This window comes from Staurois parvus, unplaced genomic scaffold, assembly GCF_062004578.1.
Source record: "Staurois parvus isolate SC_StPar_1 unplaced genomic scaffold, SC_StPar_1.0 ptg000077l, whole genome shotgun sequence".
NCBI lineage: Eukaryota > Metazoa > Chordata > Amphibia > Anura > Ranidae > Staurois > Staurois parvus.
Genome location: NW_028317873.1, coordinates 5,116,411 through 5,136,126, shown reverse-complemented (window position 1 = coordinate 5,136,126; position 19,716 = coordinate 5,116,411). Strand labels below are relative to the sequence as shown.

At 39.6% G+C, this 19,716-nt stretch overlaps 1 protein-coding gene across 1 annotated transcript in view; it reads left to right on the top strand.

Annotated features, from left to right (window-relative positions):
* Positions 1-19,716, top strand: part of TNS3 (tensin 3) — a 325,962-nt gene that overhangs the window by 240,607 nt on the left and 65,639 nt on the right. Inside the window, exons 15-16 of the mRNA XM_089669481.1 lie at positions 13,739-13,880; positions 14,955-15,556. Coding sequence (XP_089525607.1) covers positions 13,739-13,880; positions 14,955-15,556 — 744 coding nt within the window. The remainder of the gene's footprint in view (positions 1-13,738; positions 13,881-14,954; positions 15,557-19,716) is intronic.

The window sequence follows — 19,716 nt, the reverse complement described above, 5'->3', positions numbered from 1 at the left end:
ATTATACACGGCAGGAGGATTTTTGTGGATTCGTCCAGATGTAAATATTGCTTTCTTTAAAAACTGGGCTACAGATATGGACACATGCTGCTGTTCGTTCCTAACAGGAGGCAAGCTTACGCCACCAAGCAACTTGACGGAGCAGTATAAGAGTTTCCCTATGGATCCTTGGAGATATTGTTCAGTACAACACTTTTTTATTACCTGTGTATCTCGTATCTATCCATCCGATGATGTCTCTTGCTGTTTTTGAGCAATTATGTGCCGTCTCTGAGCCACCAGATAAAGTTGTATCTGCTCTCTATTAAATATTGCTATTCCTGATTTTGAAGGTATACCTGCCTTATGTATAGGATTGGGAAAGGAATCTTGGTACCTGCTTCCTGAAACATATACTACAATTGACCCATAAATCTTGTATGGACTCTAAGACACAGGAAACCTGTTATAAGCTCCTGACTCAATGGCAACAGATCTCTTCCTGGATGACCACTATCTACCCCTCTATATCTCCAGTATCCTGGAGAGGATGCGGGCAAAAGAAAATCCTCATACAGATTTGGTGGGAATGTTCTAAAATCAGATCGCAGATCACAAAAAAATAGACCTAAATCTACCTGATGCTCCTCTGTCTTTTTCATGCCCCCACAATTAAGCTGGAAGCCGGAAGAAAGTTCAGCTACGCCCATTAAATGCAGCCAAGTATTTGGTTCCATTATTGTAGAAACAATATTTCAGTTAATTTCCGAGTAGCCTTATGGAAGCACTACATTTTGTTTTAAAGAGGTTTTGTATAGGCAAGAGAAATTAAAAGTGCTTACAGATATTTCTGGATTAAGAATTTAAGAAGCAATAGAAGCCAAATTTGCACCCAAATGAGCTAGTTTACAGCATGCTTGGGAGCCTCTGATTCAGTGAAAAGAACCCCAGCTTCCCAAATCCTGCCCTCGTAGTGTAATTTCCCAGATACTCATTGGTGGCATGCTGCTGATGGTGCAGTCCCTGCAGCTCTGAAACATTTTGAGGCCCAGCACATGGGGGTATTGCAGATAAGGCAATTGGTAAGCAGCGTGTATTGGTGCTGCATTTCTGCCAGGTAAACACTGGCCAGTATAATCGCCTAATATGGCCACAAATCCTTCTGGCCTGACAAAACTCCCAGGGATCTGGGGATGTGATCAAATTCTAGCCACTCAATGGGGATCAGCAGAACAAGTTATTGAAAAAGCGGTGGCTGTGGATGTCAGGTTAGTTATGGATTCCACGAGACCGCATAGCTTGAGGTTTCCCCTCGTGATTCGTTCTCATAATCCCTGTAGTTGTGGAAGAACCTGGTCCGCTTCACTTCTAAGGGTCTCGGTGTCCTGTTCTTGGCTGTCTATGACAGTAATGACATTGTCCATATTGAGTGTCCATATTACCTTCATTGCTGTTAGTGTGGCTGCACAAACTCCTTATCTCCCAAGTGAGATGAAAAGTTTACAGGAACATGATCTAAAATTAACTGGAGGAAACTTCAAAACTAATCTTAGAAAATATTATTTTAATGAAAGGGTAGATGGTTAGTGCTTGGAATAAACTTCCAGCAAAGGTAGTGAGCAAGTCAACAGTAAATGGCTTCAAACATGCTTGGGACAAGCGTAGATTTATACTACTTTTCTATGTTTCTGAAGTTAGTTTGTACCTGTCTCAAGGTCTTTATGCAGCATAATTTTAAACTTTTCATGAGAGTGATGTTCTCTTTGCCAGTTTTCCAGGTACAATGCTGGGAGTATAAGCCATGCCTCAAACTGAACTTGTATTCTGATTTGCGCACGGGCTGCATTTCCTGCTTTTTTCTTGCCTATGCTGACCTGAGAGATAAAGTGTAAGACCAGAAAAGGATCTCCAAATTGCTGATCTGCTGGATTATACTTGGGTGGCGAGGAACAAGATTTATATCTGTTTTCATTGCTCTCGAAGGCCCCCCACATGATTATTTTCAACATTATCTACCTTTGGCTCTTCATGTAACCAGTGCATCTTCTCTTCTACCTTTTGAGACTATACCTTCATCTGCGGGCATCAAAATTGTCCTAAGAAACGTCTAAGATTGGCACTCCAAGCTCATTGGAGGTAACTAGGGACACCTCTGTTTCGCCTAACTTACTTGCTATGGAAATTTGCACACATACTTCAGTGGTCGCCCTTACAACATTTATATGGGCACATGCTTAAGTGACTTCGTATATAAACAGCTTTTCACATCATTAAACATTCATCATTTTCAGGCTCATTGATAACATTTGTCTTCCCACCACACAGGGCACTGAACAGAAAAAAGCCATTCTTCAACCAAATAGTGGACTCTCCCATACGGAAGAAAAATATATTTGAAATATATTTTAAAAATATTCTTCCCAAATATACTGACATATATTTGAAATAGTACAATTTTGGCCATATTCAATATGTTTCAATATATATTTCTATATATACTGCATGTTGAAATGCATTTTTATTACAAAATATATGAAAAATATTTTTAAAAATACATTTCAAATATCCTGTATGTCTTTAAAAATACAAATCTACATTTTTGGAATGCATTTACAAATATATGTAAACACATGTTCAAATTACTTTTTTATATGTAAAAAAAAATCTGAAGAATATATTTTAAAAAAATATATGTAAAAAAATATATTTTTTAAAAATGTTTTTTTAAATATATTCTTCCGATTTTTTTTTTTTTTTTTGTCAGTGAAGATCACATCCAGACCCACCCAGGCAGCTGTGGAGCAGCAGATCACTTCATTTTGTATATTGCCAAATGTGTTCTATGGTATTGGCCATTTGCTTTTTTGGAGTACAAGGTTACGAAAGTTAGTGGATCTCCTGACAACCTCATTTTTGCATTTCTCATAGCTTCTGCTGAGCTTTCATCTATGTACTGTATGTGTTCTTTTTTTGGGTGTAATACATTTTTGGCCCCAAGATGGGGTTGTTAGAAACTTGATTATTTTAGTTTATATGGAATTTTGTTATCTGGATTATATTTAGAATTACTTTTGATATTGAATTTTTGTAAGATAGAATTTACTATTTGATGCCTTTGAGCTCAAATATTGCTGACACATAACAATTTTGGATCAGCTGTTGAGGGGAGGAGCCCGACCTATTGCCTACCTTTAGCTGTGTATAAAGGGATTGTTGGTGCCACCAACCTATCATTGTCCCCTGAAGACATTCGCTGTATGTAAACTAGTCAAGCAAGGCGGTGGGTGTGATGTTATCTTGCATGCGCGCTCAGTTGAATGATGTGCTCTCATATTTAAACCCTGCTTTTATCAGGATGTTTGTGAATATCTTTTTAATTAAATAATGTGTTTTTATAAAAGCTAATGCACTATAGTTCCTCTACTTTCCTCCATGCCATTTGGGGCCATAACATTATTGTGATCGATGGGGGCACTGGCACTTGATTTTCACTTAATACATGTATCATGTTTTTTTTTAATGTTTCAGATATTAACTTTACTGCATTTTACACATAAACACACAGCCCTGCACTGTACACACAATTTCTACAGTACAGACAAACATAGACACAATGTGCACTATACACACACACATATACACACAATGTGCACTATACACACACACATATACACACAATGTGCACTATACACACACACATATACACACAATGTGCACTATGCACACACACACATATATACACACACACATATATACACACACACACACACAATGTGCACTATACACACACACACACACATATACACACAATGTGCACTATACACACACACATATATACACACATATATATACACACAATGTGCACTATACATACACACATATATACACACAATGTGCACTATACACACACACACATATACACACATATATACACACAATGTGCACTATACACACACACATATACACACAATGTGCACTATACACACACACACATATACACACATATATACACACAATGTGCACTATACATACACACACAATGTGCACTATACACACACACATATACACACAATGTGCACTATACACACACACACACACTTGGGGCTCATTCACACAGGCGCAGCAGCCATTTGTTTTTGGGTCTGGAGCAGTGTGAAGCTTTGTACAAGCTGCCCATGTTAGTCAATGGAGACACAGCTGGGCTGTGGCTTCTGTGTTTTGCTCTTCTCCTGAAGCTGAAACTCCAGGTCATCGACAGAGCCGCTGCTTTAGTTTTCATTCGCAGGGATGCATAGGCCCATACCTCTAAAGAGGGTCATGTTTATGCATCTAGGGAATGCCAGGTGTTCCATGCAGCCAGTCTGTAAAAATCAATGACAGCCTGAAAGATGCAGTAGCTTTACAGGTCCTCCCACAGGTTCCAGAGTTTACATCTCTACAGTGATGGATGCAAAGCTTTGGATGCAGATAATCGTGGCATGACAACAGTCCCAAAGGCGCAAGTTAGGTGTTGCTTACATCATTCAAACCGGAAGATTTTGGGCAGAATAGAAGTAATATGGGGTCAACTCCAAATGAAAGGTAGTTATTGCAGCCTTATCTGCTTTTTTTTTTTTTTTATGAGCCCTTTTAAAAAATATCTGAAATGTGGCTTTGAAGAGTAAATGTGAGTTAATCTGTGTTACGTTCAGTTGATCTGTGTAAATTCCCATGTGATTCCGTTTGTAATGACAATAAAATACAAAAATTACCAGTAGTGTGAAACCTTTTTTTTAGGGGTGTATGTGTGTGTGTGTATATATATATATATATGTGTGTGTGTGTATATATATATATATATATATATACACACACACGCACACTAGTTCGCACAGTTAGCAGAGTAGTGACTGGGTGGAAACCAGTGATAAACAATGCTCTTTGTGTACTGACATTGAGAAAGGGTCGCAGACGTGATTGAAAAAAATGAGGAGGTGGAGTTAGGACGGCAGGCACACAAAGCCTCATAACATACAGAACAATCATTTAATTATCTTCCATTTTTTTTAGAAATCCTTCCTAGGTTCTTGTTCACTTTAGGAGGATGGCAAACTGGCTTTTTCACTCAGCTTGAAGTGTTACTGCTTAGCTAAAACATTTTTGCCTTATTGACTTAGAGATACTCGGCTCATATAAAAAATATTCTATCTTAAATTGTTATGATTGTGTAGTTTTATCCATGACAAATATATTTTTTTAACCTTTAAAGCTAAAGAGGACTTTATTTAATTTTTTTATATTATGTTCAGTACTAAATAAGTTACTTTGGCTGAGTAAACATGAAATATTACCCATTAATATTTCATAATGACCACTTGCATTCAGAAAGTGAAGCTTTACGAGGGATTTTTATCCAGCTGCTGTTCACAAAATAGACCTTGGTAGCCAACACCTCTCTTCTTAAATGGTTACATATCTTCTTCTGATTTTTTTCTTGTATCCATATACCAGGATGAGGGCAAGTCTTCCCAATGAACAGCAATAAAACCAGACAAAAAAATCTAAAGCTTGGTGATACACAACTTGAGTTTTGAGGTTCATAGGAATCGACTAAAATTTGAGCCGTGGTTGGCCCTGCCGACACTAACCGGCTTGACAAACTTCGACTGAAAAATTGAAGTAGCCGGCGGGAAACGGTTAGCCAAATAGTAATTGCAGCCAATCAGCTGCAGTCACTGTTCAGTTATTGCGGCTGTCAGAGTACAGAGTAGTAGCTGGTAGTGAGAGATTTGTCCATCCATGCTGTTTAGCATTGATGGGAGAATCTTATGGATTTCACTTTTAGATCACGGAGTCTTTACGTGTTGGCCAGCTTAACTCTTTTCAACTCTATCCACAATAAAGCAAATTAAAAAAAAAAGGTTTTGCCTAAACATGTCCTGTTGTTTCATGTTTTAAATGCTGTCTGTATCACTGTTGAAGAGATTTCCCCTCATTTCCTGATCTTTCTGACACTCATCATCTGGACAGAAACTGATGGGAAATCTCTGTAATGGGGACACATAGGGTCTTAAAAACACATTTTCTAGTAGAAGATGGAAGGTTAAGTGTTTTTTTGTTTTCATGGAGAAGAAATTTTTCTTCTTTCCACACTTCCTGACACCTTTCAAGAAGGAAAATGGGGGGGGGGGGGGGGTGTCAAGGTCTGTTCTTTCCTATTGAGGGGAAACCTCCTAAACTTTCATACAGACAGCAATAAAAAGCTGAGTGAGGATCTTCTCTTTCTGCGCTCTTTCCAAAACTACAAAAAAATAAACTGATTGGGGTTCAAAGGTTTTAGGGGTAAAACATATCAGAAGCGGCTACAGGAACTTAATATGTATAGTTTGGAGGCAAGAAGGTAAAGGCGAGACATCAAGGGGGTGAATAAGGTTCAGGCAGGCAGTATTTTCAATATGAAGCCAATATCAAAAACACAGGGACATGACTTTATACTAGCAGGAGGAAAGTTCAAAACTAGCCTTAGAAAATACCATTATGCCGAAAGAGTAGTTGATGCTGGGAATAGTTCACCTTTAAAAGAAATAATAAATGGACATCTTTTGCAGGTAGAATGTGCATTTTTTTTTAGGAGCCTGTAAAGCATTGCATCTGTGATCAGCAGATTGCAGGTGCTATGCAGGGCTCTTGCAGACTGTCAGTAAGCTGTCTGCTAATACCTTATATGAGCAGGCAGTTAAACAATGACACAAGCATTAATGAGTAACGGAGCGCTCAGCAGCGCCCTGGTAGTTCATTGAGAACTACAAGCAGTTCTCCCATTCACAGAACTCTTGAGAATGAATGATGTGGCCGTGTAGGCAGAGCACCACATGGCTGTGTTTTTTTTAAAATAGTGACAGCGAAGTCAGGGAAAAGATTTCCCTGCTTGCTGTCATAGGGAAGCACTGGATCTGGCAGACACTGCATCAGTGAAAACATGTTACATGTTCCTTCCTAGAAATGGGTGTAACATGTTACCAAAGGTGAACTTATCGTTTAACGTGTTCTCTTTTAACCACCTCCTGCCCGCCATATAGTCCAATGACAGACGCAAGGTGGTTCCCTCGTTCTGGGAGGACATCATATGACGTCCTCCCATTCTCACCGCACGCGCGGTTCAGGAAGCGCACAGCACGGCGATCGGATCACCGATCTACGGAAAGAGCCAAAGATGTCGGCTCGGTCATGTGATCAGCTGTGTCTAATCACAGCTGATCACATGTAAACAGGGAAATGCCGGTTATCGGCATTTCTCTCCTCACGAGCTGTCACGTTGACAGCTCAAGAGGAGAAGAGAGCCGGTAATCGGCATTCCGCGGAGGGGACATGTACACTGATAATCAGGGCACCGATGATCAGTGTGGCCCCAGAAGTGCCAGCTGTCAGTGCTGAACAGTGCCAGTGCCCATCAATGCCACATCAATGCCACATATCAGTGCCTACCAGTGCACATCAATGCCACATATCAGTGCCCATCTGAGCTGCCTTTCAGTGTCACCCATCAGTGCCACCTATCAATGCCAATCAGTGCTGCCAATCAGTGCCGCCTATCAGTGCCCGTCAGTGCCGCCTATCAGTGCTGCCTATCAGTGCCATATATCAGTGCTGCTTTTCAGTGGCCATCAGTGATGCCTGTCAATGCCCATCAGTGCCACCTACCAGTGCCTCCTCATCAGTGCCCATCAGTGCCACCTATCAGTGTCCATCAGTGCAGCCTATCAGTGCCCATCACTGCAGCCTCATTAGCGCACATCAGTGAAGGAGAAAAATCACTTATTTACAAAATTTTACAACAAAAACTAAGAAAAACATTTTTTTTTCAAATTTTCAGTGGTTTTTGGTTTGTTTAAGAAAAAATAAAAAACCCAGAGGTGATTAAATACCACCAAAATAAAGCTCTATCTGTCACAAAAAAATGATAAAAATTTCATATGGGTACAGTGTTGCATGACCGTGCAATTGTCATTCAAAGTGCGACAGCACTGAAAGCTGGAAATTGGCCTGGGCAGGAAGGGGGTATAAGTGCCCTGTAGGCAAGCGGTTAAAGCATGACTCCAGCCCTTTTTTTTGTTGTTGTTTGGATCTCATCTCAGTTTGCTCCAGGACAGCAAGTCACATCTTACTTTTAAAAGTGTTTCCTTATAAAGCATAACCCCCCTTTTTTTTTTTTTTTTGATCGAGTTAAAAAAATGTTTATTTGTTTGAGATCGCATCTCAGTTAGCACCAGGACAGAAAGAAATTGCCAGGGACAGCAATAATCACTTTTATTATTATTATTATATAGGATTTATATAATATCAAGTTTGCTCAGCACTTTACAATATCTTACTGTGTCTCCTTCGGAGATATTTCTCATCACTTATTGTCTACCCAAATAAAGACTCAGATGACGACAAAAACCTGAAAGAGACCCTTCCCTGCTCTATCCAAAATAAAATGTGTTTTGGCTGAAGTAAGGTTTGAAATTGTAGCTTAACCACATGCCGCCCAGCCACTGTAGAAATACGGCAGCAGGGCGGCACGGCTGGGCAAAAGCACGTTTTAAAACGTGTGTTTTGTAAACAGGTAGGGGGCGCCGCCCTACCTGTCCTGCCCATCACAGCCGCGGATGTCAGTCGCCGGGTCACAGCCGGTCGTTACCGGCTGTGTCCCGGCGATCGGCGGGAATCACTGACAGAGAGCACAGCTGCAGTAGCTGTGCTTTCTGTCAGTTCCCTGACAGCTGCAGGACACACAGATCGGGACAGAAGAAGAGTGCAGTACACACCCCGCCCCCTAGTAAAACACTCCCCTCACACAGTTAACCCTTCCCTGAATAATAAACTTAACCCCTTCCACCCCAGTGCCATTAGTACAGTGTCAGTGGTTTTTTTTTTTTTTGCACTGATCACTGTATTGGTGTCACTGGGGATGTCAGTGACCCCAAGTCAGTACCCCCCCCCAATCAGTCAGAATGTCCGCCGCAGTCCCGCCATAAGTCGCTGATCACCGCCATAAGTCACTGATCGACGCCATTATTAGTATAAAAAAAACTAAAAATCCCAGTATCTTTCCCGCCATTTGTAAACGCTATAACTTTTACGTAAACCAATTAATTTACACGTATTGTTTTTTTTTGTTTTTTTTAGCAAAGACATGTCGCAGAATGCATTTTGACAGAAATTTATGACTAAATTTGATTTTTAAATTTTTTTTTACTGGACATGTTTTATAGCAAAAAGTCCAAAATATTGTTTTTTTTTCCTCAAAATTGTCAGCCTTTTTTTTTTTATAGCGCAAAAAATAAAAACCGCACAGGCAATCAAATACCACCGAAAGAAAGCTCAATTTGTGGGGAAAAAAAGGATGTAAATTTAATTTATGTACCATATTGCATGACCGCGCAATTGTCCGTTAAACTAGCGCAGCGCTGTATAGCAAAAAAAATGGCGTAAATTGCAGTATCTATACCATAGTTTGTAGACGCTATAACTTTCACACAAAGCAATCAATATACAATTATTGGGATTTTTTTACCAAAAACATGGAGCAGAATACATTTTGGCCTAAATTTATAACCAACTTTGAGTTTACTATATATTTTTTATAGCTGAAAGTAAAAAATATTGTTTTTCTTCAAAATGTTTGGCCTTTGTTGTTTATAGCGTGAAAAATAAAAAGCGCACAGGTGATCAAATACCACCGAAAGAAAGCTCTATTTTGTTTGAAAAAAAGGACGTAAATTTTGTTTGGGTGCAGCGTTGCATGACCGCGCAATTATCAGTTGAATTAGTGCAGCGCCGAGTAGCAAAAAGTGGCCTGGTCATTAAGGGGGTAAATCCTCAGGAGGTTAAGTAGGAAATAAACCCAATGAAACCATCTCATAGTATTTATGCCGCAGTGTGGCTGCAGCTCAGACAAGAATTTGCTTGCTGTCACTTTAAGAAATAAACTCTGGCATGAGTATCTGTTATGCGCCCCTTCCTATAATTAGCTTACTAAGAAAAGTTCTGGCTGACAAATGTCCCGTGTGCCACCACCTTCAGAGAGAATGTTTTACTCTTGCTTTTGCTAGCCGATTAGACCAACATCCCTATCCTGAATGCCTGTGTCAGAACATTTAGAAGGGGGAGGAGTGCAAAGAAAAGGCAGCACACCAGCAGCAGCAGCCGGAGCCTCCTCTGTCTATACACATCCGCTTGTTGAGTTCACTGGCTGCAGGAAGTTTTATAGTTGGGAAAAAGTAACGGATCTGCACAATACTTGGGAAACTTTTTTTTTTCTTCTTTTTCCTAGCAGCTGAAGCTCTCATAATTGCTAAGAATGTTTGATATGTCTGCTTCTTTTGGTAGGTGTCTGTTCTTTTACGCTTCACTGTGGAATTTTGGTTAGGCTACAATCTCTAGGCATTGTAAATGTTTGTCTGTCTTCTATTCTACAGTCCAGAAATCTTGGAACGTTAGGATTATGTTTGATATATGTAGATGAAGAAATGTTTGAAATTAATACTTTGCATTGTGCAGGGCTACTGTTAATTATTTTAGTGATTTTTTTTTTTTCTATTTACTGTTTTTTTTCCAGTTTTTTAGAAATCCTCCCTGTACTGCTGTCAAGGTACAATAGCTGGTAGTGGGTTTACTGTTATGATTTGTTATTTATATCAAAAACTTACCATAGTTTGTTAACTCTATAAGAATACATCTGAAGTGTGGTACGTATAGCGTACTGCAGACCATTGTGCACCTCTCAGTGTTTATTCCACTACAAGCTTTAATTGTATAATACACGGTTATATTTTAATATATTGTGTGGAATAATATAAATCCTGATATACATCATAGTAACAGTATTTACTGAGTTGTTCAATACCTGTAGAATAAATGTTTTTTTTCCCAAGAGAAATAGTCCTTGATGAGTCTAATTTTTCATTGCTGGGTTATCTCATAAAATAGGAAATAACTCACTTTTTGTGATGATGCTGATAGCTGTACCCTACGAAATAAAAATTCACTGTGACGGACAGACACACATACTTGTATATTGTGGAATGTGAGAAGCTGGAACTAGAAGAGGGGATAATTTTTGGACTAGTGGGAAGGACTTTTTGACACTTGCATAAAAGTAATTTCTCCATCATTCATTGAAAACATTTAAAGGGCACAGTGCTGTTATACAGACCTGTGAGTATACAGTGAGGAACAGAAGTATTTGAACACCCTGCGATTTTGCAAGTTCTCCCACTTAGAAATCATGGAGGGGTCTGAAATTCACATTGTAGGTGCATTCCCACTCTGAGAGACAGAATTTAGAAAAAAATTCAGGAAATCACATTGTATGATTTTTAAAGAATGTATTTGTCTTGCACTGCTGAACATAAGTATTTGAACACCTGAGAAAATCAGTGTTAATATTTGGTACAGAAGCCTTTGTTTGCAATTACGGAGGTCAAACGTTTCCTGTAGTTCCTGACCAGGTTTGCACACACTGCAACAGGGATTTTGGCCCACTCCTCCACACAGATCTCCTCTAGATCTGTCAGGTTTCGGGGCTGTTGTTGAGCAACACGGAGTTTCAGGTCCCTCCAAAGATGTTCTATTGGATTTAGGTCTGGAGACTGGCTAGGCCACTCCAGAACCTTGATATGCTTCTTACGGAGCCACTCCTTGGTTATCCTGGCTGTGTACTTCGGGCCGTTGTCACGTTGGAAGACCCAGCCATGACCCATCTTCAATGCTCTGACTGAGGGAAGGAGGTTGTCGCTCAAAATCTCACAATAAATGGCCCCATTCATCCTCTCCTTAATACAGTGCAGTCGTCCTGTCCCCTTCGCAGAAAAGCACCCCCAAAGCATGATGTTACTACCCCCATGCTTCACAGTAGGGATGGTGTTCTTGGGATTCAACTCATCCTTCTTTTTCCTCCAAACACGACGAGTGAAGTTTAGACCACAAAGTTCTACTTTGGTCTCATCTGACCACATGACTTTCTCCCATGCCTCCTCTGGATCATCCAGATGGTCATTGGCAAACTTCAGACGGGCCTGGACATGTGATGACTTGAGCAGGGGAACCTTCCGTGCAATGCATGATTTGAAACCATGACGGCATAGTGTTCTACCGACAGTTACCTTTGAAACTGTGGTCCCAGCTCTCTTCATGTCATTGACCAGCTCCTCCCTTGTAGTTCTGGGCTGATTCCTTACCTTTCTTATCATCAGTGATACCCCACGAGGTGAGATCTTGCATGGAGCCCCAGTCCGAGGGAGACTGACAGTCGTCTTTAGCCTCTTCCATTTTCTAACAATTGCTCCAACAGTTGATCTATTTTTACCAAGCTGCTTGGCAATTGCCCTGTAGCCCTTTCCAGCCTTGTGGAGGTCCACAATTTTGTATCTGGTGTCTTTTGACAGCTCTTTGGTCATGCCCATGGTAGTAGTTGGCGTCTGACTGACTGTGGGGTGGACAGGTGTCTTTAAAGTGCTCGGACAGGTGCTACTAAGTTAGATTCATGAGTGGAGTAGAGGTGGACTTTTTAAAGGCACAGTAACAGGTCTTTGAGAGACAGAATTCTTGCTGTTTCTTAGGTGTTCAAATACTGTATGCTGTCACTTGCAGATGAAATGGACACTAGCAAAAAACAAAAAATCAAATAGGACAGCGCCACCTTCTGGTTTTATTCCATTACTGCAACAGAGCCTCAGTTTTTATCCTAGTGTCCTAAAGAGGAAGGGTGTCTCTTCCCCAGCTCTGCCGAATCTCCACTTTTCAAATATCAACTGCTGGTAGTTATAGCCAGATAATATAGATCCTGTTAGTCTCTCTAGTCAGCCAATGAGTGCAGTGCCTCCCTGACATTACAGAAGGTGCTTCACTGTAATGGCCCTGCTCAGGACAGTGGCCTGTTAGTTAATGTTTGCACTTAGGGAATCTGCGTATGACAGGCCAGTTCAGAGAATCTGTATAGTTATTACAGGTTACTTATAAGCTTCAGAGTACCGGTAACATGACTTCTGGATAGCTTTGCAGACTCCCCTAAAACAGTGAGTAGGTAAGGATGGTCAGACTGTAGTATTGTTGACTAGGGAGGCACACTACATTTTTCTACTGCTCCTGGTGACGTTTATGAAGTCCTGCTACAATTTATTCTGCTGCAAATGGCCACTTGACCTCTCCTCTGCTGGGGACACAGTGCAGCTACCTTTGGGTACAACCTGCAATGACTTAGTCTGTACCTAATTTCTGCTACAGCTCAAGATTAGTACATTGTGGCACACAGCTTTAAGCTGTCAGTGAGTATTTAATTTACACAGTTTTTTTTCTGCATATCTTAGTTGTAGTCTTGAGTTCAACTGCGCTCGGGCTGACTTCATGGGGTTGATTTACTAAAACCGGAGCACTCAGAATTTGGTGCAGCTGTGCATAGTAGCCAATCAGCTTCTAGCTTCAGATTGTTCAGTTAAGCTTTGACAGTAAAACCAGGAAGCTGATTGGTTCCTATACAGAACACCAGATTTTGCACTCTCCTGTTTTAGTAAATTAACCCCACGTGCAATGCTTTAAAATCCCCTGCCTGCCTCCACATCTTCATCTGAACCTTCTTTGAAGACTTCCAGCACATCTGCAACTAGTGGTTTCACACCACTAATCACACAACTCACTACTATCTCGGTTGAAAATTGTTTGTTAACTTTATCTCAGTAAAAAAAAAAAAGTTAAAGCCTACACATAATGATTTCTGCAATATTTGTTCCTTCTTTAGACAAGCAGAATTGCAGTGAAGGCCTTCAACAAAGAGAATTTCCCTCTGACAGCACTGATGGGACAAGCTCTGTTTTTTTCATGACAGAGCTGCAAAGATCTTCCTCACACAGGAATGCTAATTTTGCAAACAGAGAAGAAAGGTGAGTTTTATAAAAAAAAAAGCAATTAAAGCCAAACTTAACCCATCAATTTAACAGTTTTAAAAAACACATTTGCTTATGCTCTCACCCAAACTGTCAAACCATCGGTGTCATAACTTGTGCAGCACCATGGCAGTTGAAGATCAGAGGCTAAGATGGCGGCCTCCTTGGCTGAAAATGATAGGAGGGTTTAAGCTGTAAAATGGATCTCAAGTAAAGTGCACATATTCAGTCTCTCAACACTGTATTAAAAAATATTTCACATACGTTTTTTTCCTAATTTCTCTATATTGTTAAAATATATATATTTTAACAATATAATATTGTTATATTTCCTTTTAAGGTCAACTTTGACTGCAACATAAGTACCCACTGCATTTTTCAATTCTGGCATGAAGGTTGTAACCAACAATGCCTATTTCCTGCTGTGGCAATTGTGAGGGAATTTCACTTGACCTAGTTTATTTATCTTCATAGAGAGCACAGAAACCGTGCTGAGTTTCTTTAGTGGTGTGGGTGCAGAGACAGAAACTTTGCAGGGGAGATTGTACCACTGATATATCTGAGAAACAAAAGGATACATGGGAAGACTACAAATAAATGGCATCTATGGAAAACAGAAATGGGGATTTTGGTTGCACAGATACTTATCCTTAGGGTGACTTTGCCCTCCTCTGATGTAGAATCTGTTTAGAAACCAGCTATAGCAGTGGTTCTCAACCTGTGGGTCGCGACCCTTTTGGGGGTCGAACAACCCTTTCACAGGGGTCACCTAAGACCATCAGAAAACACATATTTCCAATGTGTAAAGAGCAGCTACTGTGTAGAAAGCAGCTACTGTGTAGAAAGCAGCTACTGTGCTGAAAGCAGCTACTGTGTTGAAAGCAGCTACTGTGTTGAAAGCAGCAGTATTGGAGGTAAAACGACACTTCATGAATTATAATTAATGGGTAAATAATTTTATGGTTGGGGGTCACCACAACATGAGGAACTGTATTAAAGGGTCGCGGCATTAGGAAGGTTGAGAACCACTGAGCTATAGTAATATGAAGGTTTTTTTTTTCTTTTAAACAGTGCTTCAGAAGCTGAACAGGTATGGATGGAGAGTCCGCTAAAGCCTACATTGCCTTATCAATATTCATTAAAGGAGAGGAGTAGGATGCCAGCGATTAACCAGGAATTGACTGTGTCCTTGAGCCCAGTACAAACGATACTGAACAGTGACCTCGCACCAGGGCTGCAGACACTCGAAACAAGTAATCCAGGCTGTGTAGCTGCAGATGTCCAAGAGCGATCGGGAAGCAAAATTATTCAGGCCAACTGTAATTATGACGGCTTTGTTCTTTCTAACAATAATCCTGTGCTCAGTGAGAAGCAGGTGTCATTTTTCTCTACTACAAATGCTTCTCCTAAAATGTTAAGGTCACAGTTTTCAGTGGACAATGACAATTCCTATAACCAAGGCAGTCCAATATTACAGCATGTAGGAAAAACCCAGCATTCACAGCCACCTCTTCCAGAGAAAAAAAGAATTTCTGAAAGTGAACGATCATTCGGCTCCATTTCTCCTTCTTCAAGTGGCTTCTCAAGTCCCCACAGTGGCAGTACAATCAGTATTCCATTTCCTAATTTTCTTCCTGATTTTTCAAAGGCCTTAACTGATTCTTCACTCTCAGGTAAGATAATGGTTTTAACTTTACTTCGGTTAAACATGTACCAGGAAGATACACCTGTAGTTATTGTTTGATGAATTTACTGCTTTATAAATATTCTCTATATGTTTAAAACTTTAAAGTGAACCTGTGCCCAGAATGTGCAAACTATAGTATTTACATGTTTTAAACAATTAATTAAAGCACTTCAAACAAACCCCTATTCACCTCTAAAGCTATAGACATTGTAGAGAAATTCCTCTTCAAAGTTCACTACCTGGGCACTGAAAATTTTAGCTTTTTTCCCTTATTGAAAAATAAACTTGCCACTCTGCCAGCCCTCTAGTGTGAATACACAATAGTTTTTTCTCTTCACTTCCTGTCTTATAAACTCAATGGGAAGTGAGCATGTATCTTTCCAATGTGAGGGAAATCCCCTCTTAGCCAGTTGTCACAAGAACAAGTGTCCCCATTTGAAGATTTTCCCTCTATTCCTTTTTTAATGGCAAATCAGAATAGTGGATTCACCCTCACTTTCATGCCCAGTTACATTGGTGATCAGAACAATCAGAGCATAAGTCTCCCTAACAAGGACACAGACACCAATAAAAACCTAGCAAACTCTGTACTACTGAGCTTGGGGATGGACTCAGCAAAGGCTATGGTAACAATTCAGATGTCCTGGAAAATGCACTTCTTGCTGCTCTCAGACAGTAAGTATCGTACTCACAATTGACATACAGGACAAAAACACATCACACTAAACAGCGGTGTCCAATCCACACTACATATAAGTCCATAAATGGAACCCTGGACTTCCAACAGGCTAACACGTTTCAAGGACTCAGCCTCTTCCTCAGAGCCTGAGTCCTCGAAACACGTTAGCCTGTTGGAACCAATAAAAACCTGCCAGTGATCAGAACCATTCACCTTGTATACTGTGTGTATTTTAACAACCCTTCATATGAGATACAATATAAGGAGATCATAATTATAAAGAATTATAAACTATAATAGATATTGCAATCCAAAATATTCAGTTTTTTCTAGGGCACCATCATGCTCTGAATTAACAGATCTACTGTTTAAAAAGGAAAACATGCAGGAGTTGGTGGTGTCTCATCTCAATAAGTAAATCAAATAGATCCACTGACATTGCTTCATGCGATAACAGGCTAAGTTTACATGGATGAAAAAAAAAAAATATAAAAAAAAACCTAGATCAAGGTTTGATCTAGGTCACTGCCAGGGATAGTGTAAGGGTCAAGGGTCAGGGTCAGCTTTTTTTTTTTCTTTTTTTTTTTTTTTTAAATTAGTGTCTATGTATTTAAAGATTTTAAAAAAAAGCAAATTGCTCACTATATTGTTTCTGGGTCATACTATGGGTACAAACACCTAACATACAAATGTGGTATCACTGCGATCGTCAAGAGCAGGAGAATCTATTTTGAGTTTTTGGTGGTAGGTTATGGCAGCAGCAAGAAATATACAGCTAAATTTAAAAAAAAAAATCTTTTGGACCAGATTTCCTTTGATTAAAAAAAAAAAAAAATCAGGAGATATCCATTACCATTCACCACCAAATGAAAGCCCAATTTGTCCTGAAAAAAACAAGGTATTATCCACCTGGATGCACTTGTGATGATATATACGGTTTTACTAACACATGTCAAAGTTGCAAAAATGTGCTTAGGCGTTTAGATTTGTTTTACCCTTGGGCATGAATGTGTAATATTCTTATTATTATTATTATACAGTATTTATAAAGCGCCAATAGTTCGCTCAGCGCTGTACATTACAAAGGGGGACAGAACATGTGACAGAACAACAACAATACAATGCAAAACATGAATGAGTAATATGGTGCAGGTCTTTTATGTTGCTTGCACTTGAGGTTTATAACCACTTTAAATTAAAATTACAATCCTTGCCCAGGTAGAAGGAGGATTTGGGAGAGACATATGAAGCCAAACTGCTAGACACTCAAAAAGCATTGTCACTTTAGAGGATTCCTACAAAATATTTTTCTTTTGGCAACTCGCTCCAGTTAAAATTGTTGTGTTCCATCGTGTTGTCTCTCTAAAGTCCAGTGTCTGTGGATCTGTGTTTACCATCTTAACAATTCAACTACAAATCTAGTAATCCAAAAAGAGTAATGTTGTGCCACCCTGTTATATATACTGTGCAAGAGAGCTCATCAACATAAACAATGGAATGGATAATAATAAAAAACAATATGAAAATCTTTACAATAAAAAATAAAAACCAAGTGTCATAATGTCCACAGTTCATAAATTGTGCTTTCTGTTTATGTTGCAAAATAACCATGTACCACCTTCTGTGTTACTATAGACATGCACACCATGTATCCACCACCTTTCAATCCTATGCTCACCTCCACTTTTAGACCTGTCCTCTTACAGGTCATAAGTGATTGTTTCCCTTTACGGGGATCCTTGGGTTAGCTCCTCTCCTCCTTATGAACTCATGGAATTTTTGCCCAAGTGGGAACAAAAGCAAAAAAAAATGCAAATATTGGAGACACAAATTAAGGAGCTTAAGGACCATATTGAATCACAGAAAAATAATTCTAAATATATTAAATTATCAGGTGAATTGAAAACTAAAATTGAGAAGTTGGATAAACATACAAGAGAGAAGAGACATTTTTATAAGAGATACAGGTGATTACAACAATCAGGAAGTTTTTAGATGGCAGTTTGGTGTGGTAGAAGACGCTAGTGTTGTTTCTTCCCAGGCAATCACACCAGAGAGGGAAACTGCACCGCCAGCTCGGCCTCCCGAGTGGAGGCAACCTTTTTATGACTATCAACAGCATCAAAGGAGAAATGGGGATTTTTATAATAGTAATATTGCATCTTACAGCTGCAATTTAAATGGAGGCATACAGCAAGAAGGGAACAAGGGAGGTGATAGGGGATCTTTTTCAAAGGGTGAACTATGAGCCTAGAGCTCCCAGACACACTAATTTAAATTGGAAAAGAAATAGATACCCCCAACACTCAACCTCCAAATAGAGGATACCATGAGAAGCCAGACACCAGCTGGAAACACATATGGGGGGAAAAGTGACAGAGAGGAAAGAGAGCTGCTAGAAGGGTACAAAAGAAGAAGTGTCAATTAAGAACATGAATTTTCAATAGCAGTGGGACCCCTTTGAGCCATAATGAAATTAAAGTATTGGATAAGGGTTTAAAATATGTGCCCGAGTAAATTCGACGCGTCTATTACCACTTCCCGACCGGCCGTTGTATATAATCGGCCAGACGGTGGCAGTGCAGGGTCAGGTGGCCGTTTATAAACGGCCTCCCCGCACCCTGCTTGTGCACGCTCCGCGCAGCACCGCGATCCGGTGCCCGCTGTGTTCTCCGGACACAGTGAAACACCAATCGTCGGACGGGACCTCTGTACGAGGTCCCGATCATGTGATCACTGCTTGGCCAATCAGTGATCACATGCAAAGTAGTAAGCAAGATGTCACTTGTGACATCATTGCTTACTACATGTGAAATCTGTGAATGATCACAGAGGTCACATGGTACAAGGCTATTCACAACAGCCTTGCACCATGTGACAAGCTGTGACCAATCACAGCTCACTCAGTACTTCTCAATGAGTGCAAGAATGCAGACAGAGAGAAAGAGAAATGATTGCTTTTACATCCTATATGGGTGTAAAAGCAATCAGTGTAAAAAAAAAAAAAAAAAAAATCTTCATCACCCCCCACAAGTAGTACAGTGTCACCATGGTGACACTGTACTGCTAGGGTGACAGTATGTAAAAAAAATAATAATAATAATAATATAAAAAAATAAAATAAAAATGTTCAAAAATTATAATTTTTGGTTATAAACTAATTTGGATTTTTTTTTTTTTACTAAAAAGATAACGGAATAAATTTTGTCAAAGATTTATGATGAAATATTATTTATTTGCAAAATTTTATTAAAAAAAACACTTTTTTTCAAAATTTTTGGACTTTTTCATTTACATAGCAAAAAAAATTTAAATCCCAGCGGTGAATAAATACCACCAAAATAAAGCTTTATCTGTCTCAAAAAAATGGTAAAAAATTCATTTGGGTACAGTGTTGCATGACTGCGCAATTGTCATTCAAAGTGTGATAGCGCTGAAAGCTGAAAATTGCCCTGGTCAGGAAGGGG